The 27,054-nt window shown below is 46.6% G+C and overlaps 1 protein-coding gene across 4 annotated transcripts in view; it reads right to left on the bottom strand.

Annotated features, from left to right (window-relative positions):
* Positions 1-3,392: 3,392 nt before the first annotated feature.
* The window catches only part of AMOTL1 (angiomotin like 1), a 56,587-nt gene continuing 32,925 nt past the window's right edge, over positions 3,393-27,054 (bottom strand). For all 4 annotated transcript variants that reach the window (XM_015852299.3, XM_085536449.1, XM_032442199.2 and 1 more), the window contains 9 exons: positions 24,873-25,017; positions 24,071-24,160; positions 17,939-18,084; positions 12,606-12,755; positions 10,639-10,829; positions 9,248-9,373; positions 7,323-7,549; positions 6,616-6,885; positions 3,393-6,122 (listed from right to left, as the gene is read on the bottom strand). In XM_015852299.3, coding sequence (XP_015707785.2) covers positions 6,019-6,122; positions 6,616-6,885; positions 7,323-7,549; positions 9,248-9,373; positions 10,639-10,829; positions 12,606-12,755; positions 17,939-18,084; positions 24,071-24,160; positions 24,873-25,017 — 1,449 coding nt within the window. In that variant the 3' untranslated portion in view covers positions 3,393-6,018. The remainder of the gene's footprint in view (positions 6,123-6,615; positions 6,886-7,322; positions 7,550-9,247; positions 9,374-10,638; positions 10,830-12,605; positions 12,756-17,938; positions 18,085-24,070; positions 24,161-24,872; positions 25,018-27,054) is intronic.

Consider the following 27,054-nt stretch of genomic DNA (forward strand, 5'->3'; position numbering starts at 1 on the left):
TTAAGGCATTAGCCTTTCCCCTGAGAGCTTTCCTCTCTTGCCTGGGATATACGATCCACACTGTTGTCAGTTCAGTTGATTTCTCTGAATAATTCCCTTAATTTCTCTGAATTCCCCCTCTGAGATGTTCATGTCAAGCTAACTTCTTTTTGATTTAAAGGGAGATGCCTTGAGGGCACTTAATCCAAGATCTTTTCTATGACAAATTGCTCTGTGAAGTCTTTATCTCTTAGCAGAACAGGTGCAAGGTGTTGCACTTGAGTTGGGGCAATCCCAGATATTAGAACGGAAAGGCCCTGCAGAGTTGGATCTGGGGATCCTGATGGATATGAGCCAGTAGCTCATGTTTTTTTGCAGCCTTGAAGCCTGGAGGGCCAACAGCAACTTGGGCTGCATCAACACAGGAGTGGCAGCAGGGAGAGGGAGAGGGTTGTTCCCCTCTGCTCTGCCCTTGTGAGTCCCCATCCGGAGGACTTAGAGCTGTTGGAGTGAGTCTAGAGGGGTGCCATGAAGGTGCTCAGAGGGCTGGTGGACCTCTGCTATGAAGGAAGGTTGTACTTGATCAGCTCGGAGAAGAGAAGGCTGCAAGGAGAGCTGATAGCAGCCTTCCAGTACATATAAGGGGACTTTAAACAGGGAGACCAGCTTTCAAGGTCCCTTTCAACCCAAACCATTCTATGACCCTGTGATTCTATGATGAACCCAAGCAAGAAAATCATTTATCTGATCGGATACTTCAGGGAAGAAACCAGACTGCTGTGTCCATGAGTTACTGCATCTCATGATGACCAGCAACACAATGATTCATTAATATCTTTGTTAGAGACTTCCATTCTTGGAAGCATCAGCTGTTCTTTTCTGCAAAGAAATGCCAGGAGAAAACTTCAATGCAGAGATCCCCCAAAGGGACCGTCCACATAACTGCATTTGTTGCTCAACCAAACTCATTGCTCCTCATCCTCTGATAAGCTGCTTTCAAAAACAAAAAAAAGGTAAGAGAAAATAATGCAAAATACCAGATTTGGGCTCTTTAAGAAAAGCAATTGCTGCTGTTGATGGGATGGTGCTCCCTCCCCTGCCCCCTGGGCCCCTGCCAGCAGGCTGGGGTGGAGCTTTGCGTCCCAAACGTCTCCTCTGCTTTAGGGCTTCAAGTGCATTTTTCACATGGGAAAAAATCTTGTAGTGTAGTGTCCAAAGGGAAAGCTGACGTGCTTCGGGTCAGCATTGCCAACTGCGAGCAAATGTTTGCTTTAAGGAGGTGTGTGACATTCCTTTCCAAAACCAAAAGGAACATGGTCTTCAGGAGCTCTCCTGAATTTTAACCAGTTGAGTGGATGAGGAGGCAAAGAGGACTTCTAAGACTGCGTAGTTAAACACAGAGTTATAAAATACCAGCCAATTCCTGTGAGAGAACTGTTGTGTCCTCTGCATGTAGAACCCAAACCCAGTGCTCAGGCCCATGTGTTCTACCTGCCCCAACCCAAGTACAGCACCCTGCACTTGGCCTTATTGTACCTCATTAGGTTCTCCAGCCTGTCCAGGTCCCTCTGGATGGCTTCCTCCTCCCAATGTATCAACAGCAACACTTGCTGAGGGTGCACTGATGAAGATGCTGAAGAGCACTGGTCCCAAGACTGACCCCTGAGGGACACCGCTTGTATCTGGCCTCCACCCTGACACAGGGACACTCCTTCAGCTGAGGCAGAGATGCTCCCTGCACACTCCCCCAGCATGAAGGCAGACACAAACCTTCAGTTCTGCACGGATATTCCTCTACCCCACAGCAGTGTGGACACCCTGCCCTGCTTCAAAACAGTGCTGGCCGAGGACCAAGAAGGGCCACGCAGGGTTACCCCGGAAAATATGTGCTCTGATATTTTATTCATCTGGAGCTGAAGTGGTTGGTATGAAAGAAAACACCCCGTGGGGCTTCATGCCTCGAGTCAATGGATTCCTGCTCCTTTTATAGCTCAGGAATGCTGGCACGCTCGGCCGGTGTTCCAGGGCTGTGAAGGCGCAGCTTACGGTCTGGATAACCATTAATCACAGCAGCACAGTGACAGCTGTGCACCTCCTGCTGAGCTTTCAGATGTGGGCAAGGACGAGTGCTTCCCAGCTGACCAAGACCTCTGTCATAAGTGCTACAGAGCTGCAAGCAGATGGGATTCAGAGTCTGTGGGCAAAGGGTTTCAGCTCCCCACAGGGCTCCTCTATCCCACAGCAGTGCTAAGTGTTTTCTGGGTATGCAACCTGTCAGAGTACCCCAAAACCTGTCAGAGGGTGCTGAGAGCCCCCAGCAAGATATTCAGAGCCCAGCTTCACCAGGTTGGGCTGCATCCAGCTCCCAGATTCAGGACACCTGGCACGGCCATCCTCTTAGCAAGGGATGTTTATGGTTGGAGTGTTTCTACCATGGTGCTGACAGCATTGGCGGTGCTAGCACAAACCTCGGTGGGTGATGTGCTCCATCAAGTCCAGCTCTGGGAGCTATTTAAAGACATGAGGAATCAGAGCTTCTCCTCAAGAATGCACCTCATTGATGGTTGGACATTTGTTTCTTTACAGCAAGGGGAGGAGGAAGCCTCCATCCCAGTAACCAACCAGAAGAGGAGAGACGTTGCAGCTCTGCAGCACGCTGAATCCAAGTGGATCCTGAAAAGGTCTCATTTGGGGTTGGATTGCTCTTGCTTTTTGAATGCTTCGAAATGGTGATTGTATTGACGGCTTTAGCTCCTCTGAGCTCTCTCCCTGTCTGTGCTAAGAGGACGCTGCTCCTCACTCACTTCTGGGAAGATGCAGTCAATCAATCAATCAATCAATCAGTGACTTCAGCATTTCAACAAAGTGCCTCTGGTAGGTTGCTTTGTTGCACTATTTTTGCCTTATCGCTCGATCCTGACTCAATGAAAGATGAAAAGCAAAAATCTAAGCAACCACAGATTTCTGTTCTTGGTAGTGAGAGGCCACCATGAGTGCCAAGATATAAAAGGGATTTAGGTATCTTGCTCACATTGAGCCGATGCCTGTTAAGTCCCAGACCCACAGGAATTATGAAAAAACCCAAACCCACAAACAATGGAAGTGCTGTGCTGACTGGGAATATCGTAATGGAAATATAGGGCCAAAGTATATTCTGATGCTCACCAAAGCGCCTTGACTTTCCACCTTGATTTCCTTCAGGTAAAGCTGATCTGACTTAAGCCCATTGCAGGCTTGGCAAAGCTCTCTGCTTTACGGACCTGCTGCCACCAGCAGTGCCTTCTAACAGCCATGGAAAACAGAGGAGGTGCAGCCTACAGTCAGCAAGGTCTGACTGCTTTGCTCAGTACACTGGGTGAACTGTTTGCAAGTTCCTTCCTTCTTAGGGACTGAATATACTCATGCTGGAAAAGTGAAGAATGAAACGTGTTTATACATTTATTATATACAATATTAAGGCACAAGTTTAAACAGCAAAGAACTGGAAATCTTTGGCTGACCAACAGTATCAATATTTGCTGTGGGTGACTCGTAATGCTGCTCGTTAACCCACCTATGTACAAACGACCCTCCAGCTGTACAACACTGTACACCAACTCCTTTACACAACCAACAACAAGAAAAGGATGACAGTATTTTACAAGGAGTTACCAACATTGCCTGGAATGGCTGCAGCACCGTTCCCCAAAACGCCATTCAGTTCCAGGAGCTGGGAAACCCAGAAGGAAGGCAGCAGCGCTCCATGCAAACTGTTCAAGGTCGGTCTGTGGCGGCATTGGCTGTGAGCACACCTTTGGATGGCCTGCCCAGCTGCCTGCCTCTACAGAAGTCATTAAGCAGTTCCATCTGAAGCAATAATACAGCCAGTAATGACACGTTCTGGGACTCCCAAACAGCCAGGTATCCTTATTTCTTGGAGCAAAATGATGGCGTGTTTACTGTCATTTTCCTGCTATCCCTTCCCTTTGCCATCCTCCTGGCCCAGTCCCAGCTGGGAGGTGCCCACCTGCAGCCATCCACTGCCATATGCAGGCCTGGCCTTTCCTTACGACATTTAAATTAACTTTAGAGGGAAAATAAAATTATTTCACAAGGTATATATTAAGCGGCACAGCATCTTCAAAGGGGTTTTACACATTTGGTTTTGCAAAGCTGCTAATACTCGAAACACACAGCTCTCCTGACAGCACAACCTACCTAGCACTGCTGCGTTTAACAAGTGCAAAAACCAGAAGGAAGGCAACACGGACACATCTGACCACATACACACACACACACATAAGTGCATGGACTCAGCATAGCAATTTTGCTTTACAACAAAGGTATCTCTCAGCCATGGAACTCCAGAACCTGTAGCATTTGGGGTTGCAAGGACTTCAGTTTGCAGCAAAAGCAGAGGGTGCAGTGCCTGATGTTCTCCCATTGTTTCCCTCCCGCTGATGCCTACAGGAGGGAGGGGAGAGCCTCGAGCCAGTCCTGCACACACACGGCCACAGGAGCATCCGTTGCTTTTCCACTCTACACAACTTGGCATAAATTCCCACCACCCTTTTCCCAAAGCTAAATTCTTCCCGATGCCATCAGGGCACACTAGAAGCTTTGGGAAGAGAAAAGCCAATAGGAAAATATCCTGGAGAGGAAAACTTCTTCACCAGCTTTTGCAGTACAGGAAGCAGAAGGTATGTTATGAGTAACACTGCTGTGAGCTGCCTGTCTTACAGACAGGTGCCACCTCCTACAGAAACCACGGGCTTAGCTAAAAATGTGAAGTGTTTTGTCTGGCTGGAGCAGGCTGAAAAGGGCCCACAGCTCAGCACAAAACAGGTGATGCTCATGCACTGCTTTGCAGTTAAACCTTCCAGGCTCAGTACTGAACCTCTTAATGCAGAATCCCACGTCAACCTGAATGGCGGGGCTGTTTGCTCAGGGAATGTGAGACTGAAAATAAGGAACTGTTCTGTCCTGTCTGCAGACACTGCACAGTAAGAGGTATCTTCTGACCTCACGTGCAAGCTTGGCTTAGTTCACTGAAATAACTGCAGAAGGCATCAATGGTTTCTGTTTTCTTCCCATCTCTCCAATGTAAACAGCCCCAAAGAGTTCCTTGGGCTACACTCTGTTACCGTTTTGTGCTCAGATTCTCACCTGCTGAAAGCTACGTGTTGCATCTGGCTCTGAGATGGGGCAGTAGAAGATGCACCGATGCACCTCACCTCTTCCATCTCTGCCCTGCACAGCCCTGTGGTGGAGCTGGCTGGATCCTCCCCTGACTTTCCTTCCTGAAACATTCCCAATGGTACAAAAGGGGTTGGTTCAGCAGGGTAATCTCCCTCCTTCACATTCATCCTCTGTGGAAATTTCAATGAACAGCTGCTGCTATCAAAAAAGGAGTCTCAGCAGGCTCGGAGTTCTCAAGACACGAATATTAGCACTGTAATCCGGCTCCAAGAGTAATACTTGTCCAGCCAGGCAGAGGCACCTGACCTGCATGTCAGGAAAACCACACCACACCAATTCAAATGAATGCTTACAAGAACCCTCCGTGTACATCCACATACCAAGAATTCACTAAAATCCAGCAGTGAATATTTTTGAGAAAGGAATCAATACTGAGGAAGATGCAAGTTTTTCCAATTATTGCCAGAAGCTCCACTGGCCTCAGAAGAGCCAGGATTTGCCTCTTGTCCTGGCTGCAAAGGCAGTAAAACAGAAGAGCCCTGTGCACCCAGTCTGTAACTCAGCTACCTTCCTTCTCCACCAGAAAAAGTAGTTTCCTCTTTCCACCTTCTCGGGCCACCTTCAGTTTTCAAAGTCCCCTTCCACTCAGAAAGTCCCAAACATTCATCTCATCTCTCCCCTTGAATTCTCCTTATCTCTCGCCTGGTCCCAAGTCTCTGCATAACAGACTCAAGCTTCAATTCAGGCACAAACTTTCTCCTTCCTTCTTCAAATTCTCAGAGTCAGTTTTTAAGGTTGGCAAACCGACGATGTCCTCGGACATGGGTGTATGCCCACGAAAGCCCAGACACCATCCTCTGCTCAGATGAGGACTTCCATCATGTCTGTGTCTGGAAATTCGGGCTTGTGGAGCAAGCTGCTCACCCTGCCTTTGCTGTCAGGCAGCTTTCCGTGGCTGGTGTTCTCTGCAATGGAAACAAAGCAAAGTCAGTTTGCAGCTCAAATCCAGTAACAGATTGTTTGAAGGAAATACAAAACCTTTTTTATTTCTTTTGCAAGGGAGAGGTACAACTGCGTGGCCAAAAGACTGAAAGCCAACTGGAGGGCTCGAGTCCATAAGCCTGAATTCCCTGCACAGAGAAGGCCGCAGTAACCCAAAGTTTCAAGCAGGTAGAGATATTCAGCCTTACCAGTGACACATAGGAAGTTTCTAGGGGGAGATTTGCTTTTGAGAGTAGAAAAAAGATTAGGAACATTTTACTTATTAACTATAGGTTTCTTTTAAAAACCACGTGGTGCTTTCACCAACCATGGTTTAGCCATTGGTTTTTATCCTCAGCAGCATGAATGATGACATTTGTCACCCTGGTGTATCCTGGGGAACAAGCTAACAAGCCATGGGGAGCTGGCACTTCACTGCATGGCCCTGCTGCCCCGAGCTGTGCTGCCAGCACTCACCCAGCTTCTCCCCGGCTGGCCGTGCCCCCGGGGGCCGTGGTACCGGGCTGTGTGTCGGGGTGGTGCCCAGCCGGCCTCGGCCGGGGAAGGAGGCGGTAGTGGGCCAGAAGAGCTCGGTGCTTTTGTCCGTCTGGGTGCTGCTGTCCTTGCTGCCCGTCTTCGCGTGGGAGGCTGTTGGTGCTGGCACGGGTGCACACGACAAGGAGGGCAGAGGGGGAGGCAGCGCGGGGCCCGGCGGGTGCTCGTGGTGCTCCTTCCCCAGGAGCAGCCCTGAAAACACACCAAGCTCAGCCACATCCAGCTCAGTCAGAGGTACTGCCCCATACTCACCCCAGAGCTACATCCTCCCTTCTGTACACCTGTCCCTGTGGTACCCTGGGGCAGGCACACACACCTTCACACTCCCATTCCACGTGGCACCAAATTCATGATAAGACTAGAGGTAATGGCCTATAGTTGTGTTGGGGAGGTTCAGGTGGGGCATCAGGAAACATTTATTCTCACAGGCTGCCCAGGGAGGTGGTGCAGTCCCCATCTCTGGAGGTGTTCAAGACCTGTGGAGATGTGGCACTGAGGGAGGTGGTGAAAGGGCATGGGGGGGTGGGCTGGGGTTGGACATGATGATCTTACAGGACTTTTCCAACCTTAACGATTCTGATTCTCTGAAGCGATGGAGTAGCCAAAGCTTACCCAAAACCACAGCTCACCTATGCTTCCCTTCCAGATCTTCTCCTCTTTCTTCTCCTCAGTGATCTGGTTGCTGGTGAGTGAGGTCTGGCGTGAGTGTGTGCCCGCAGCGGCAGCAATGGAGGGCACGGAGCGAGCGGGTCGCAGGCTGGCGCTGTCGGCTTTGCCGGGATCCTTCCGTGAGCGCTGCTGAAGGACCTTGATCATGGCATCCTTCTCGATTATTTTCGCGTGGAGATTCTTTATTCTGCCAAAATACAAATGTTGTGTTTACAGGGATGGAAAACAAGTCTATACAGGCAGCAATGTGCAGCCGAGGGTAGCAGGACTGGTCCCCAGGTACATACCCTGCTGCTCTGTCATTTCTGCTTTTATGTGACCCGGATGAGGAAGCTCCCTGCAGGGCTTATAAGGGATAACTATGTAACCTGAAACAAGGAGCATTTCCGGCTATTGACCCCAAACGGTTTATTTTGCAAGATTAGATGAACTCACCTATTGCTGTGGCTTTACCAACACAGAGGGAGCAATGAGAGCAATATCCTGACTGTGCTGTGTATTGCTACCTTCACTGAAATAACACAAAAACACAAGTAACGTTCCCCTACTGCTGCCAAATCTGGAATCCCTTGCTTGGCAGAATGCCACATGGAGGGGTTTGCTTCAGCACTATCTGAATGAAAATCCTGAGTTAACCTCATAATTCAGGTCTGTTGGCAGCTGGAGGAAAGATTTGTTGCTAAAGCGATGGAAGGAGTTCCCTTTGGTGCCTGTAGCAGCTGGGCTGGGCTCCTGGATCCCACTAAGCTCTGCAGAAACCATCTGTCTGTGGTGTGCAGAGCTGGGACCCCAAAGACCATAGAAAAAGTTATCTGTGAATTCTCTCCAGGAACTATTAACAACAAATCATACTGTGTCTTTGCTGATGTTCAACATACAAATCAAATACATTCTGTGGAGCAGTGAAAGCTGAAACTTACACATACAAGGGAGACAGACGGTAAGATGCCTCCAGTTTTCAGAGTCAGATGTCTAATTTGCAATGAAAACACAAGATCTTAATCTGTCCTTCATGAAGCCATTGGCAAAACTCCATTGCTTCACTAGAAGCGGGGTTAGCTTGCATGTGGGAGTGGAAAACAGAAACCAAATCCAGCAGAAACAATCATCTGCACTTTCCACAAGCAACACATACATTTACTGTTTTATAGCATTGTCTGCAGACTTGTCATGTTGTGGTGAAGCCAAAAATGAAGGACAGATTTCAAGTGATTTTTCATTAAAAACCCAGAGACATCCCAAGGGATCTGTACTCATCAGCAGATTGCTTTTATCCAAAGAACAGCCTGAATGACAAGTGCAGCCCCAATTTTCTGCACAGCCACATCTCCACCAGTGTGCTGAAAATGGAGAAGTACCTTTGAATGTTACCTGTGTTCAAAAAAGTGTATATTGTACCTTCTACTGGTAAATAGATATACTTAGGGGTGTTGTTTGGTTTTTTTTTTTTTGGGGGGGGTTAATTTTGCAGGCTTGTTGCTAAATGCCATGTGAAGGCCACCCAGCATGGATGTGCACAGCTGTGTGTACCCAGAAAGAGCAACAAGCAGGCAAATAAGGAGAGCAGATGCTCTACTTGCTGATTATGTAGGAGTGGGATTATAACTTCAGCTTTTACAATGAGATGCTCTTGTTTCCAGAGGGGGATTTTCACTGAGATTAAGCAAGCATTTAGCTTCCTTGTGTGCCAACCTGCTTTTAATATTGGTTGGTTTTTCAAGAAGGTCAGTTTGGGTGCAAGGCTTTGGTGCAAGTAGAGAGGGAGCTATCTAACGGCAGTGAGGAACCAGAGGGCATCCTGATCCCCCTTCCCAACACCCCACCCAAGGGGAAGAGCCCAGTGGGGTGACCCCATCCCCAGCCCCACAGTGTGGCAGCCCCTTACGTGTACTCCATGTCCTGGCAGCGCCGGTTGGCCTGCACGATCTCCTCCTCCTCCTGCCAGCCCCGTGCCTCCAGCGTGCTCTCACCATAGCTGCCATTGTGTGAGTGGTTGGGGGCTGAGGTGTCCCTGGCAAAGTGATGGGATACAGTCAGTTGGGCCCTGTGGTCCATGAGGATGGGTTTTGCAAATGAGTTGGTGCTTGCAAAAAAACCAAACCCTAAATCTCACGTTTGAGGAGTAATGATTGACTGTTAAGTTGGATGGCTGTTGGTTATCTTGCTGTGGTGCACCCTCAGATTTGGGTAAGTCACTAATGGTGTTAATAATTGGGACCAATGCTGAAATCACAGTTGAACCCTGTGAGGTTAACGGCCATCCTGGAGGATGGGGTGAGACATCAAAAGGACTGACTCATCCACCAGGGAAATACTCACAAAGTCAACAAGGCTGCACCATGAATGAGAAGCAAAACTGCACACTTAGGAAGGTGAAAAACAGCAGAGGAAATGCTGTCCGGACTGAAGCACAAAAGGAATGTATCATACTGAGATTAGCACACAGCCATATTCAACAAGGCAAATCTTATCTTAGGATGTATACAGGGGATTTGGCTCTAAAGAAACTGGGGTGAGACTTTAATTATCTTGGCCCATCATTGCTGGAGACTTTGCTGAAACACATGGTGCGCTTTGGGGCACCACACTTCGACACAGACAAATTGGAGACTACCCAAACAAAAGCACTGGGAATGGGAAGGGGTTCCTACACGACCTATGAGGGATGGCTGGAGGAAGCAGGTTTAGTTCAGGCCAGGAAGATACACCAGGGGATGTGTGTCTTCCAACATTTATAAGGCTGTTTTAGCCTGCCAGTGACCTGTTATTCATCATGCACACCTGAGAAGGACAAGAATAAATTGAAGCAATCTGCAGCCAAGAGGTTTAGTTTAGATGTTAGAAGAACCGTTTTAATTTGAAGCTTAATGGAGCAGTGAAACGGGGGACTTAGGCCACAACGCTTCCCTTGTTATAGGTTTTAATGAGGTTACAGAAACTGGCAGCAGAATGTGGGCTGGGTGCAGCTGATACCAGCAGCTCCAGCTCTGTGCTGTGCATAACCTGTGAATAACCTTATCTGTGCTATGGAACTTGGCATCCTGAGCTTGGCTTGAGCTTGGTAAACTTCTGGGCAGGCCAAACAGGTAAATTCTGTCTTTAACCAAATGTTGTACTTAACAGGTGTCACCTCACTGAGAGATGTATTAACTCTGTTGGAGAAACAGCATGGAAAGGCAATGCAAAATCCAGCCTTGAAGAAATACCCATTCCTTATTCCTCCCCAACACTTTCTGCTACAAATGGAGCTGCCCATTCACAGCAACACCATCTCACCTCTCTGTTGCAGCCGTGGCCGCAGCATTCATGGCAAAGTGCCTAATGGTGCTCTCCTCCAGATACTTCTGCTCCCACTTGGTCATGTCAGCTTCCAGGGCCAGGATCCGCTCCTCCTTCTCCCGTACCAGCTCCATCAGTGCTGGTGCATTGTGCTCAGGGAGGCTGCTCGGCTGAAAGCTGCCCTGCCTCTGCCGGAGCAAACAGCCACAGGTTATAGAACCACGGGATATCCCGAGTTGGAAGGGACCCATAAGGATCACTGAGTCCAATTCCCAGCTGTGCACAGCATCATTCCAACAGGACAGGGCCACCACCTGATAAGCCCAGGAGCTACCAGCCCTTATTCTCCATATAGACAGCTCAGCCTTGCATTAGCCCCAGCACTACAGGGTCTGTGTTGAGCCACCTGCACAGGGAAGGGAAATCTTGCCTCTCATTGGGTTGCAGGAGGCTGAGCAGGCTGCCACGGTGCCAAATCCCTCGATGCACAGAGAGGGTTTCCTGCCTGAGAGGAGCTTATAAACGGAAGCAGGACTGACTTTTTACATGGTCTTATAGTGGTAGGACAAGGGGGGATGGCTTGAAACTAAAAGAGGGGGAATATAAGCTAGATGTTAGGAAAAAAGGTCTGTATTCAGAGGGTGGTGAGCCAAAGAAGCAGAGGCACTTCATCCCTGGAGGTGCTCAAGGCCAGGTTGGATGGGCCCGGGGCAGCCTGAGCTGGTGGGGGACAACCAGCCCATGGCAGGGGGTTGGAATTGGATGAGCTTTAAGGTCTGTTCCAACCCAAGCCATTCTATGATTCGATGATAAGATCCAGCTCAGAGGCTGAGTGGGATGAGCCCATACTGGGAGGACAGACACAAAGCTCTGTCAGAAGCCAGTATAAATAAATGGTGAGGTTTTTTAATAAAAAAAGCAATTTGTTATAGTTCACTGTGCACAATATTATGCTAAGGGGCAAATCATGTTCAGTTCTTCCTTCTAGACATTTATCCCCTGGTTACAGGAAAGACAAGATAGCAAGGCAGGACTGCAGCTTTTGGCTTTGGTGCAGTAATTACATGTTTGGAAGATACTTTCTAGAATAGTGCTGCAGGGAATAACCCTTAGGAGCAACTGCAAACCAGCCGGTGCACTCAGATCTTGTCAGACCCCCAGCAGGAAGGCAATGTTTTGGAAGCACAGTTCTGGCCTGTAAAACAGAGCCCTGGGGTGCTTCACTCCCAGACAAAACATCTGCCAGCCCTGCAAGTTCAGCCTGCAAGGCTCAGTCAGAAAGAGTCTTTTTTTGGTCTTGGTCAATGACATCATATCAGTGACAATGATGAGATGCTGTTTGGGTCAAGGAGCAGAAGAGACTCTTGCTCGCTGCCTCCTTGTGTGCCACATCTCTATTGGCTGGTAAAGAGGAGTGAAAAGCTCTTTTCATCTGTGATGATTAACAATTTCAGTAGATGTAACTGCTCAGAGAGACAGCTCTGATGCTGTTTCTTGACAGATATAGGAGCGAGCCCTTCAGGAGTTACAGCAGCATCAGCCTTGCTTATGTTGCTGTCTTTTTCCTCAGGCAGAGTTTTGATTAATGTTGTGCATCTGCTTGCTCTGCACTGAAGTCAGTACCCACCTATTGGGCATTTGGAGCTGGTTGTGAACTGGAAATCCTCCCTGCAACCTCCTTGTGCTTTTTTCCCCCCTTTTCACAGATGATAACTGTGCCTGGGGACTTGGGAACGGGGGAGAAAGTAAGAGCCCAGGGTACCCACTCAAAGGAGTAACTGTGCATAAGATACAAGCCACCTCCAGCAGCCCCACAGCAGAGTTCAGCAATCACCCATTGGAAACCAGGGGCTCAAAGGGAAAGCCTAGCAGGTAATCCCAGCCCTAAAGCAAGGTGACTGTCAGAAGGACTGTGAGAAGGCTCTGTGCTGAGTCCCACACAGGTTATACTATCCCTGCCTCACCTGCTGCATGCGCAGCGAGTCCAGCTCCCGCTCCAGGCGTGTGCGCAGCCGCCGCTCCATCTGCTCCCTCTTCTCACAGGCAGCCTGAAGTTGTGTCAGTGCCTGCTGTAGCTTCTCCACCTTCTCCACATAGGCCTGCTTCCTACGCAGCTGCAAGGACAGCAGGTCACAGAATAGAAACATACAATCATTAAGGTTGGAAAAGACCTCTAGGATCACCATGTCCAACCATCAACCCACCCTCACCATGCCCACTCACCACATCCCTCAGTGCCACATCTCCATGCTTTTTGAACACCTCCAGGGCTGATGACTCCACCACCTCCCTGGGAAGAGCATTCTTTCCCAATATCCAGTCTAAACCCAGACTGGAGGAACCATAGGTAGGTTTGGGGTGGACAGGACCTTCAAAGGTCACCTAGCCCAAGGCCCTGCCATGGGCAGTGATAGCTGCCAATAGATCAGGCTGCTCAAAGCCTCTTCCAACTATGAACATCTCCAGGCATGGGGCATCCACGGCTTCTCTGGGCAACCTGTTCCAGCCTCCAGAAGTGTTGGCTCAGGGTTCACACACTTATGCATGAGTGCTCCTTTGTGTACGTGGGTGAGGCCAAGCACGTTTACTGCCTTAGCAATCAATTTTGTTAGAGATATGAAACAAGACAGTTCCCACATTCATAAACTTATAGGAAAGTTCTTGAGCCAAATCTGACTTTTTTTTTCATCCTGTCTGCAGATTTGCAAGAAATATTTCATCCACGTGCACTTAAGAATCAAAGTACAATGTGTTGTCATTGAAATTAATGGGCTTTCTAGTTGAGTACACATCTGCGAGGGAGGAAGGTTGTAATCAGAAACGCATGATTCTAAAATCCGCTGCCTTCCAGAGTCACAGACTCAGAGAAAAAAATGGCTGGAAGTCACCTCAGTAGGCACCAGTCCATCCACCTGCTGCCATGTAGGATCAACTCGACCTAAATCAGAGGCTGGAGAGCTGGGTGGAGAGGAACCTGATGAGCCTCAACAAGAGCAAGTGTACAGTCCTACACCCAGGAAGGAATAACTACGTGTACTGGTAGAGGTTAGGAGGTGATCAGATAGAGAGGAGCTTTGCAGAGAAGGACTTGGGTGCCCTGTTGGACCATAGGCTGCCTATGAGCCAGCAGCATGCCTTTGCAGCCAAGAAGGCCAATGGGATCCTGGGCTTCATCAACAGAAGTGCAGTCAGCAGGTCGAGGGAGGTGATCCAAACCCTCTACTCTGCCCTGGTGAGGCCATGCTGGGGTTACTGTGTCCAGTTCTAGGCTCCCCAGTTCAAGAAAGACAGGGAACTGCTGAACAGAGCCCAGTAGAAGGCCACAAAAATGAAAAGGGGTTTGGAACATCTCTCTTATGAGAACAAGAGGCTGAGAAAACTGAGTCTGTTCATCCTGGAGAAGCCTGAGAGTGAATCTTATCAATGCTTACAAATATCTAAAGGGCAGGAATCGAATGGATAGTCCTGGGCTCTTTTCAGTGAGGCCAGGCTCTTTTCCGTGGTGCTCAGTGACAGGACAAGGAGTACTGGGCACAAACTGGAACCAAGGAAATTCCATACAACCATGGGGAAGAACTTCTTTACTGTGAGTGTGACAGAGCACAGGAACAGGCTGCCCAGAGACACTGTGGAGTCTCCTATGGAGATACTCAAGACTCACCTGGATGCCTCCCTGAGCATCCTGCTGTAGCAAACCTGCTTTAGCAGGGGGCTGGACTTGATGATCTCCAGAGGTCCCTTCCAACCCCTACAATTCTGTGATTCTAAGAAAACCTGGTGGACAGACATATAATCTGTTTGCAAACCACCCAGGAACAGAGACACTACAACCTTCCCCTGCAAACTACTTCATGACCTATTTTCTTTTGCTGCTTGAAAACTTTTACCCTAATGCCTAATCCAGCTTTCTCTTTTGCAATTTAAGCAAATTACTTCTTGTTCTGCTTCCAAAGTGTGATCTACTAGAGCAAGAAGCATTTAATGAAACAATTCACGTATTCACAAGATCAGCAAACTTGTCTGAATGCTGCCCTTGTCCCAGTGGTTAGGAAAATAAAGATGAAGAAGAGCTAAGGCCAAAAGGGGCTGATCCAAACCTTGTCTCCGTGAAGCAAAAAAGTCTGAGTAGAAACCAGTGGGTCTTATAGAAAAACATCTGCTCTGGGAACTAAACTGGTTCAAGTTACAAAATAGCGACTGGGAAAAATCTATGGATTTGAATTAAAGACTGTAAGAGATGGAGGATTCACTGACTCACTACGTAGGTTGTTTCCATGTTAATGTCTCTCTTTCCTTCTGGCCTGCTTTGCTCTGCTTTAGCTCCCCAACACTGCATCTTATTATTTCATCTTATATTAAAAAGCGATGTTTAATCTGGCTGACAGCAATCTCTTCTTAATCTTCATGTGTACAGATTCAAGCTCAGCCATCTCTTGACTTTAATTGTTCACAGCAAAGAACATCTTCTGGGCTTCAAATAAATTCTACATCTCTTTCCTGACCCGTCTCCAATTATTCAGTCGTTTCTCTGACATAATTCCAGCAGCAGTGCCTAAATGACATGTGGTGTTAATACCACCTACATACTTTCGAATTAAATCCTTCTTCCAGCAAGCACTCAGGATAATGTAGATTTACATAGTACGTTATGTTAATTCAACTTAGTAGCTGCTGTTTATTTCTCAAGCCTTGATTTGAAAAGCTTTTAAACTCAATTACATTTTGCTGCTACAAGAAATCTGTGTGGATTTACGAAGCAGTGCATGAGGTAGAACTCAAAAAATCATCATCTTTATGTGAATGATTTTTTCTTTCTTTCAGCATACCTCAAATTATAATAAGAATTCCTGGTCTGAGATCAAGACTCAAAACTCAAAGATTATCTGGTTTGCATATATGTCAAACTGAGCTCCAAGAAGCAGAGATGATTAAAAAGGTGCTCTCTTTTAGTGATGGAACAGGCCAAAAGCAAAGGGAAGTGGGATAAGGAGTTTAGGTTCATGTTGATAGTCACAGTTAAACCATGCATTGCCCAAGGTGCTTGACACCACACTGCACTGAAACCACAGCAACTGTGAGAAAGCTCATTTAACTCCTCCTAGAATGAAAACCACTCAAGCACTACTAGGTTAACATGGGTTTGCTGAGGCTGAGGGCTCTGACTAACTCCAGGGAATGTGGTTGCATCACATTCATTCACTGTCAGCCTAACATGCCCTGGAGCATTTAGGTTACCACCTCTGTAACACTTAACATGCCCCAGGCATGAGGTTATCACCTCTTTAACATCTAACATGCCCCAGGCATGAGGTTATCACCTCTGTAACACTTAACATGACCTGGGCAGAAGGTTACCACCTCTGCAACATCTAACCCACCTTGAGCAGGTCACCTCTTGAGGAACACCTAACATGCAGGACCTTACCAGATCTCTAGATGGGAACGTTTGTCCTCTCTCAGTTTAACTTGTAATTCCCATCCAGCAAAAGCATATTTTTCTTGGATGACTAGGCTAGGAACTGGCAACTGCAAAGCTTTTAGACACAGAGCCTTAAGACTGCATATGTATTTACAGGTTAAGGATAGCTTCTTGCACCACCTGCCTGGAAGTCTGTGTTTATGCTTCTGCTGCTTTCACCAGTGTGTGATCAGCAAGTCGGTATTACTGGCCAGTATCACAGTGACAGTCTGTGGAGCAGCCAGAAGCTAAACATGTTTCTTCCCATTCTCTGTGTGATGCTGTGATTGTAGGAGCAGCTGTTGCTACCTAAAGCATTTCTTCATTCAGCCACTTTATAAGAAAATGTAAATAGAAAACCACTGGTTACCTTTAAGGCAAACTGTATCAAGTGAATAATGGACAAATTAAAGCTACACTATCTCCTGCAGCTATCCCAAAGGGACTGCCCTAAATACACTGCGCAGATGAGCAGTTTAACAAAAGAGCACTTAAACTTAATAGGATCCTCTTCCTGCTGCTGAGTGTATTTGCCAGAGGCAACGGAGTTTTAAAAATGTTTTCAAACCAGAAGTCAGAATGGTCTAGTGGTCAGGGACGGCAGAGCATTCACCTTTCAGTACTTGAAAACCACCAGGTTGTGAGTAATCATTAATTAGCTTCAATGAACTGCATCAAGTTACTTGCAAGTATCTGAAATCAGACCTTGCCCACTCCTCACAAGACATTCAACAGGCTCCCGTGGATTCATCCCCAGGCCAGCCTCTGGGAGAGTGCAGATGGGAAATGAGGCACCACAGAGAACAGAGCTGCCCGAGACTATGCCAGCAGTCTGTGCTAGGTAAGTATCCTTGCCCTTACTGATGGTGCCTGCTCAGACAGTCAAGGCTTTTTAGTTTATTCCCCATAAAACATCTTCCCTCTCTGTTGGTCCTAGAGCCTGATATTTCAGGGTCAAAAAGTCCTATTACAACAGTCCTGTCTTATCTGCCAGAGCACACAGGCTTTCAGCTAACTATTATTTGCAACTTCTCATCGAAGGTCTATAAGGAACACAATAAATTGAGATTTATGGATCTCCAGTAACAGAGAAATGACACCATTCTTGGTTGTGGCTAAAACTGAGCATCATTTCCATTTTGAACTTGCTTAGCTTCAGATCCAGCTACTAAATGTTGTTCTGTATTTGCCAGTTTGAAGGACCCTCTGTTCTTGGGATTTATTCTTCTTGTTTGAATACTGATTTTCACTATTGGGCTTACACCACCATTCTTAGGAATGCCCTGGGGGTTTTGCATAGATGACACTTTGGGAGCCTTGTGGTACAACAGGTTTTTTCAGCTCTCAGATAAATACTGAAGCTCCAAATCCTGGAGGTTTTGCCTGTAGCCAGATCAACTCATTCTTTGAAGACCACAATTCACATGCAAAGACGCCTAGCCCTAGACTGCTGATCTGCGATGCACCCCTGGAATTCTCTGAGGAAATATGGGATGTACCAGCATCACATGTTTATATCACAGCTCTGAATCAGGGAGTCAGCTTTTTGTCTGATATTTCTATTAAGTCCTACCAATACCTCAGCCATTGACTATCTCAGTTTAGTGATGCCCCTGGTTGAAAGCTCTGCCCTCAAAATATCTATGGTTGTGGTCTCCTTTAATTGCTTTCCTGGCTCAGTGTTGTACAGTGATGCATCTTCTCTGCTGGATGGACAGTGTATGGGAGCAGGAAGATGTGCCACACCATGGCCAGAATAGATCCAGGACTGGGATGGAGCAAGTCTTATCTGCAAGCTACCATTAGCATCAGAGCAGAGGAATTATGCCCATGCCTCACCTCCTCTTCCAGTTTGATGACCTTGGCTTGAGCATTGTTTAGGGCCTGGTCGAGGATTTCAATGTGCCTCCGCTGATCCTCATTGGCAGAGTGCATGGCTGCCAGCTCCATCTCCAGCTTCTCCTTCTCCTTCAAGTGTTCCTTGTCTGGAAGAAAGACAAGAATGTTCTGGATAAGATTTAAATTGACATTAAAAAATAAAGCTAAATTCATTCAGCTCTGCTCACAATTTTCCTTCAGCAACAAAACTCACCATCAATTTTATTGACAACCTACGTGTTGAAAAGCTCAGCTCCATCTATAGGAAGAAGTTCTTTAGAGGGCAGTGAGGCCCTAGCACTGCTGCCCATAGAGCTGTGGTGTCCCATCCCTGGAGGTGCTTAAGGTCAGGTTGGATGGGGCACCGGGCAGCCTGAGCTGGCTGGGGTAACCAGCCCACAGCAGGGGGTTGGAACTGAGTGATCTTTAAGGTCCCATCCAATCTAAGATATGCTATGTTCCTGTGATCTATCTCTGCTCTGACAGTACTGAGAAACCATTTCAGGGAATACAAACGTTGCAGTCTGACTGCTGGACCTCCAGTGTCAGACTACAAATAGTTAACGAGGAGAGGGAACAGGGGATGGAAGTTTCATTCAGTGAAATCTGAGATTTCAAAATCCAGCCTTCGTTCTGAATCATGGCAAAAAATAGAGCATTTGGAAAGCCTCCAAGAAGGAATATTTCCTCCAAAAATTAATTTGGCACCAATTAAACCTTGTTTTGACTTTCGACTTTTTTAAACACAGCATTACAAAATGCACTGATTTTTAACTGAAGCAAAAAGTTGCTCCAAAACCATCAAACTGTGGAAGATCTGCCTCTAACATCCAGTCCCACCCCAGCACAGACACTCAAGCCATGAAGGCCCTCCAGCCACCTCCCCACCTAGTCACTGAGGAAGGACAGCACACCTCACATGGCTCGTTTCAGAAATGAACAACCCCTTTAAAAACCTTATTCTTCCTTAATTATAAGCACATTATGAACAGCATTAATCTACTCTCTCCTCGTAGGTGTCTGCAGTGAGGGGAGATGAATCATAGAATCATAGAATTACTCAGGTTGGAAAAGACTTTGAAGATCATCAAGTCCAACTGCAGCCTAAGCATAGTAGCCTAACTCTAACAACCCTCTGCTAAATCATATCCCTGAGCACCACATTATATGTTATATGGAATGTATTAAATGAAGACAGTGTGCACAACACCAGGACCTGAGACATACACTTGCAACTCATATCCAAAGCACTCCAAGTTTTCTATTCCCTCCCATAAAATGAGAACAAGATCATGCTGTACACAGAATGACGGCTGAACCCACTGGAAAGCTGGCAAGAAAAATGTACCTAGTAGCACTTAACTATACTGTATTAATTTTTTGTTAGAAAGGACTTTACCAAGTAAACCTCTAATTCTCACATACATACAGAGCATCCTTGTAAGTAAAACAATTAGTTTTACTGCACTACACTGTGCATATCCTTCTGATTTGGCATGCAATTTTTACCCAACAGACTGCAGCTAATAACTATTTCACTTTCTAATGGGTCACCACCACATCCCATCCATAGTGGCCTTCTATGATGGTGTAACTGCATCAGTGGACAAGGGAAGAGCCACTAATGTCATCTGTCTGGACTTCAGTAAGGCCTTGGATGCAAACCTCATACAGACCTCATGCTTTAACAGAAGTTTTTGATCACATCAGTCTTGGCAAAAGAAATGTTCTTATTTACTTACATCAGTTGAATGAGTGCCCTCAAAGCTACCCATACCTAAACACTATATTATACCTAAATATCAACTTATCTGCCTAATTTAGCAACCGTATCAGTGTGACTCGAGCTGTTTTTCTCCCTGCTGTGATACTGCAAAGCAGTGACACCGACAGCCTTTAAGGACACTCCTTGTTCCTGTGGAATGACCGCTGCTGGCGGAAGAAATTGTATCAAATGACAGCAGTGAGAACAGAATTTGCCCTCAAGAGATTTGCTGAAAACAGGAATCCCTGGCATACCACATTCCTTGAGGTGTTTCCAACAATCTCTCGTACACAGGTTTCTATTTCTCGATGATCACTCTTTGCTCGCAGCTGTTAATTCCAAAGGCACTCCAGCGACCATGACTTTCTAAAGCAAAATGTGTGAGATTTATTAAGCCTCCTATCAGGTCTGCAACTCCCAGCATGGCAAGTGTGAGGACGAGCTCCGTTGCCTGACATCCACAAGTATGGGCCTATACGACAGCAACAGTTGTCAGTCCCCCTACATCTGGCTGATTCATCAGCATGGGCTGGGGCACCAGAGCTGCCTCTTCTGCTCATCCACTTCCACCAAGACTTGGACAGCTCTGGCGGCCCTGTGACTTCACCTGCAGTGACCAGCAGGACAGGCAAAATCTGAACTGAGGACAGGACATTCTTGGCCATTCCAAAGACATTAGTGGTTATCAACCCAAAAATATGTAGAATGAATAAATAGACCCCATCCACTAAGTTCAGCTGTACAGAAGGAGGTTTTTCATAGCTTCAGTAGATTCTTCACACATTAACCAGGACCATGTTGTCAGGTCCAGACTTTGACCAGGTTTGCCAGGTCCAGAGAAGCAACACAGCCAATATTCATCTATCCCTCTGCAGCTTGGTAATGACAGCCTGGTTCAAGCCAAGCATTTCTTTCTGTTCTCACTGTAAAGTCCCAGTGAGAAAACTGAAAACAATCCCACACAAAACAAAAATAAAAAGAAGATAAGAATGGCCTCCCAAGGTTTATCAGGCAGTGTATTTAATGGGAGGAATAACCAAAGGCTCACTCTCAAAAGAACATTTCTGAAAAGCAGTAGCATAAATGGGTCACCATCTCATTTGAGCCCATCCAGCATCCAGGAGAGGGAGGATGAAACCTCTGTACAAACTCCTCTGCAAAGAGCAGATCCCTGTGGAGGACACAGAGCCCTGGCTGTTGTGTGCACACCACGAATGCAGCTGCGTTCATACAGACTGGGCTCCTGTGCTGCAGAAAATGACTGACAGAGCAGGTCCCCCACACGCTTCTCAAGGCTGCATTAACCCCTGCATCCTGGACAAATGCCAGAGGAGCTCACTACAACATACATACTCCCATAGTTTTGCTCATAAATGTCACGTTCCTGGCAGCTCTTGCAACTTTTAGCCATGAAGAGATCGAGGAAAGGCTGAGAAGCTGTAGGAGTTGATGCTCTGGGGAGCTGAAGCCCCTGGATTAGTTTCCTCATATGGTGATTAACAGGGATTTTTTTTTTTTTTTTTCTGGAATTAATAATCAGGATGAATTTTAATGTACTTAACAAGTGATTCAGTATGTGGTTACTTGTGGTAAGTAACCAACCTAAGAGATGAAAGTCACTGCATCACCTTCAGTTTACGATGGCTTTCCTTACCCTTTCCTACCCTTGCTCTGAGGGCACAAGGGCAGCAGCTTTCCCATCTCCCAGGTGTGCCCCTCAGGGCTGTGAAACAACTGAGCAAGGGCCTCAAGGGCCTCCCTTTCTTTCATTCCCAGAACTTGCACCGATTATTTCCTATCTTAATAGCAAAGGACTCTCAGTCTGCCCAAAACACCACTCTGAAAAACATCTACTGAGCATTTTCTTTGGCTTGGTTCATTTGAAGGGAATATTTCTTCGGCTGGGATTTTTGGGCCGGAGATATGTGCACAATACACAGCACATCCACAGCACACTGCAGTGAAGCACAAGGCTTTACTACAGCACTAAGAAAACTGTCTGCACATCCCCATTAATGGGCCCAGAGCCATGCAGGGTAAACTCAGATGGATGCAGACTCCAATCTGCCTCAGACACCTGAGAAAATAGTCCCTTGGAGGAAGCCCTGCTCTGACAGAGGGGCTCTACATCCAGAAATCCCTGAAAAATACACAAAATTCTCAGACTTCACCAAAACAAATTCTTCCTGTGATACACATGGCCTAAGCTTTCTCTTTGTCCTGTGCCTTTGAAACCATCCTCAGTCTCTGCCTTTTTGCAGCATCTGTCTCCTTCTGCCTATAGCTTTTCTGTTGCCTGTACGGGCCCAGATACCTTCATCAGTCACCGCTTCATTTCTTTCCTTAAATGAACCCTTTAAACTGAAAAAACACACATAATTACCATGAAACTAACAGGTTATGTTTTCTCTACTGTGCCCCACACAACAGTAGCATTTTTCATTCCACACAAATGCTGAGCGCTTAATTCTTTGAGGCATGCAGCCTGGCTTATGACAAAGAATAGGAGCCGTTGTCACCTTCTGTCCTCATCTCAGAGTGCACCAGTGTGCTGCAGTGCTGCACTGCTAACAGAGAATGCTACAAAGAACTGAGAAATGGTGCCTGCAAGGCATCTTTCAGGATGTTTTTCCCGTTAGCAGAGTTCTACCACAATATTAATTCTGTGGTTAAAAAAACAAAACAAGCACAAGACTGGCTTTAAAATGGCATCATTTAGGAAGGCGCTAATGTTGGAGTCTTTCTATGCAGCTTTTAGTTTGGGGATGGTAAGGGTCATGTTTTCAAGCTGTTTTCCATAAACCTTCTGAGCCCTCAGAGGAATGTTTGAGGCTGATACCCTGCTATCGAGCTCATCACTGTGTGCCATAGCAGCCCAGAGAACATGACTGAAGAGGAACCTGCTTTACATGTGCCCTCTTTTCTATTCTTGGAAGCACTCTGCATCACATTGGTAACATTTAACTCTCTGGCCTAGACAGGAGAACTCCAAGCATCCAGCCTGTCTTACGTGATAGGATCCAAAAAGCTATATTTGCTCATAAGCTTTGGATTGATGGCAGCAATATGCCGAGTGCAAAGTTTTATTGCTCGATATTTAACATTAGAAGCACAGAGAGTGTTTATGTGCTGGAAAACAACTCAATTCAGTGCTTTCTGGGGATTTAACTCCCTTTGCTGTTGCCAGGATAGTCAGGCTATCTCTATATGAACACAGCAGATCTCAGTCTGCAATTTGCTCTGTGCAACATACCCTGTTTGAACTCCAAAGAAGACAAGACTGACATAGCAATGCTATTTTCTTAACAGATCAACCACTTAGATGTACTGCAGTATCTACACACTCTGGCAGCACCTGCTAATATAGCAAAGCTAACACAGTCATAAGGTAACTAGATTCCCTTATGTTGGTGCACACATGCACCAAACTATCAGCAGTGTTGCTGTGCTAGTGTAATTGGCAAAGGTGGAAGCTAGAGGAGGCTCACCTGCACTTGGGCAAGCAGCAAGGCACGCTGAGTACTGTTAATAACTCACAGACAGAGGAGATGTCTGGCTCTCAGCTAACAATCTGCAGTTGCAGCTCATCTTCCAAGAAAGCTCTTGGTGCAATAAATGAAACAGAAGGATGAGCTGTACACAGGGTTTTGCTTTAATAGGATTTAAGCCCACAAGGTACTGCACAGTTTGGTCAAGCCAAGCCCTTCTGAATGTGTATTAGAGGTGCTCAGGATACATAAGTGATGTGTGACAGACAGCATCCAACTGCTCATGTTTTGGTTTGCTTGGTCACATAGAGCCATCAGCACATGGTGTGACATGCTGCAGCACTGTGCTCAGTCATTAAGGAAGCCTAAAATTTGATGAGAAGGGGCAGCAGAAACCACGAAATCTTTGTTTCAGAAGTCCTTTGAGAAAATGAAGGCCCAGCTCTGCTTTTCCACCTGCTAATCAACCCATAGCACTGAGAAGTCAAAAGAGGCTGCTCTGGGCTTTTCCCAGCCAAGAGAAGAATTTGGCATCTCTAAAAATGAAAAACTTGAAAGATGATTCCTGCGAGCAACACTCAGCAATTTCAGATTAATATTTATCAAAAATAAGCTAAGTTGTGATACCATTAACTCCCACTGCCTGATTCCAGAGCTCAGATAAAAAAACACTGTAAGCAATCTACTCCACAGCTTAAATAAGAGTATGTGATTAATTAGTTGAGTAGAACCAAGCCATAAGGACAACAACAATGAATAGCAAAGCAGTCACCTTCACTTCAGTACATACACGAGTGTGCACACATATGCACCTCGAAAACTGATTAACACAGAACTCACTCTGAGTGACATAAAGGCCCTCTGTTGACTTATCCTCATGCCCATCAAAGTCTCTGCTGGCGAGCTGCCTGTTGGCTGTCTCCAGTCGTTCTGCAAAAAACAGGAAATAATTTGAGTATAAATATATGTATATAAAATTGTAGGCCAACCAAGAAAATAAGATGCATGCCAGCAGCACAGTATAAATAGACTCTCTGAAGGAGACTGTTTAAATGGAGGCTGACACATACATAAAAGATGAGAACTTTGACCTCTTCCATGAAGCTGTTGTTCAGACTTATAGAAGCTATGGGGGGGAAAGGGGGAAGGCTTCACCATCTCCAGCTAATATGTCCAAGCAGTTCCTTTCTCGTGCTATACAAAATGTGCAATATAATTGCCATCTGACTTCACCCAGCTTTGCAGGGAGATGGTACCTTACTATGATGGAATGTGGTGCTGCTAGATGCTCTGGGGGAAAGCAGTCACCTTGGTGACACCAATCCTTGGGATCCTGCTCCTTTCCCATGACAGGGATTCTGCAGCCAGGGATGACTTCCCATCGGAAGGACAGCTAGAAGAAGGATGTGACTTCCCTGTCCCACTTCCATTTTTAGTAGTCTTTCATATTTTGCCAGAAGGTTTGTCTACAACCAGCGGAGTGACAGCAGTTCTGTCTTATGCCAATAATCAGGGCCTGATTTCTCAAGGTTATCTAAAACATGTGAAAATACTCCTCTAAAGTCTGCTAACTCTTCAGCTTGTGGAAAGTGAAGCACAATGTCAGCTGTGGAAAAAAGGCAAATACACAAATTCAACATACCACGGAGATCCCTGTTGAAATCATGAAGTCTCCTAATTTCTCCTTCCAGTTTGTTTCTCATCGCTTTGTCCAGAGACTCCCTTTTAGTGGTGGTCTTGACCAGGCCCTCATAAGCTTCTGAAATCCTCTGAATCTCTATTTCAAACTGAAAGGAGAGAGAGCTCCCATGAAAGCCCAGCAGGAAGGCATCCCATTCTAGCATTCACAGAATCACAGAATGGCTTGGGTTGGAAAGGACCTTAAAGAAAGACCATCCAGTTCCAACTGTGGGCAGGGTTGCCACCCATTAGCCCAGGCTGCCCAGGACTCCATCCGACCTGGTTCTGGCACACTCATAGAGCATTTTGATGGGGCACAAGTGTGATACCTGTGCCAAATGTCACACCAACCACTGGCTCTGAAATGAGAAATCCTACACACCGCCAGAAATGTTATAGGCTTGACTCTGACCTTATTTCAGCTTTGAACTACTGTTAATTCCAGCCTTATTTCCTCGGCTGAAGTCTGCTCTGCAAAAGAAGAAACTCTCTACAATAGACCAAAACAACTGTTCTGGATTTTCAATCTTTTAAACACAATCTCTGGAAAATTTGCATCTTAAAACCTAACCCAAAAGACTGACAGGAGAACAGCTCCAGGAAGGCGTTTGTTCTGGTCAAACAGATTCAGCTCTTTTAATCAGCTAAAATAATGTAAGGTATTATAGCTTGGCTGAACTCACTACTGAAGGCATGATTAACACGAAGGTGGGAATACACTCCTGCATGCCTCGCTCTTGTGTTTGTGGAGAAAAGCCTGATAATGTGCACGGGCTGGAAAACCAAGAGATATATATAGCCTCCCACATACCTTTCTAAATCTGGTGCTTTTTTAGCCTCTTCAGCCATAGGTGGGACAGACTGGTGATTTGTGAAGCCAGAGTGTGAGCCCACCTCCACTTGATGTGGAAGGAGATCCCTCTCCAGGGCTCATTAAGCCTTAGCTTTAATTTGCCAGCTGCAGCACTAGCAGAATATAAGCTCCAGCACCAGGAATGCAGTCACCCTTCAGGAACCTAAAGGCAGGCTGCAGCAGCCTGAACCCACGCTTCCTGTGATGCCAGGGCTAGGCACAGCCTCAAGGCACTTCTGATTCATACACAGAGCAAAGCCTGTAGAGCTTGCACCTAAGGGAGGTTGGGGATGCCCCGTTCCCTTCTTTGATGTCAGCTCTCTTAGGCATAAAAACTGAAACAGATGAGAAGATACAAAGCCAAAGACACCAGCACTGACATCACTCTGTGACCCCAGCACCTTTGGATTAGCGACCTTGCACACACCATATCACCTGTCTCACACAGGTGGTGATTTATCAGCTTGCCGGTATTTCACACACACAGGCTGCTTTCCTGAATGTGTGATAGTTGATAGTAGTTGATCCTGTTATGGCTTTTATTTTGGACCAGTGTGACCTCTGCTAGCTTTACTCCTGTAAGTAGTTAGAGGCTATCTACACTCAAGCTACCTTGCACCATTCTCTGTGACCATTTACACAAAACAAGCTTCTCTAAGTCTCCCTTGAAAGGAAGGTTTGGCTCGGCAAAATTAATTTTCAAGGCATAACAACATGATCTCAGGAGGACACCATGCTCAGTTGGGTGCCCCAACTCCTTCTGTGCCTCCCTTCTCACACTCAGATATTACCTGAAGCAGAAGATGCTGCTCCAGAGTGCTCCTACCACAGCAGAGCAGGTTTTCCAACACAGCAGAGATTTCCGCAGCCCAACAGCCCTGCTTCACGCTGCTGGCTAATGCAGGGGCTCTGCTCCGCTCAATCTCTGCTGAGATACCCATCTTTCCCTAAGGATGAGACCATGCAAGCCTCCTCCATCCCAGAGGCAAAGACTTGCTGCAGGAAAATGAAGAACCTCCGTCAGCAATGAACAAAATTACAGGACAGAAGAACAGTTGTAAGTTATGCTGACGTTTCTCAGCAGCTCTGGGACCTCCTTTCCTTTCTTCTGCTGAGGCAGCATCTAGAACTGACCTACCCAAACAACCTCCAGACACAGTGTGGGAAAGCACCAGCCCAGTAATTAAAGTTCGGCAAGGTTTGTCCCCTAAAAAGCAGAAGAAAAAGAAATGCTCTGCTTTACTGAAAAAGCTAAAAATAAAGTGTGCCCTTCCCCTCCAGCTCTTTTTGA

Source organism: Coturnix japonica, chromosome 1 (assembly GCF_054131305.1).
Source record: "Coturnix japonica strain WE chromosome 1, WE-NBRP24, whole genome shotgun sequence".
Classification (NCBI taxonomy): Eukaryota; Metazoa; Chordata; class Aves; order Galliformes; family Phasianidae; genus Coturnix; species Coturnix japonica.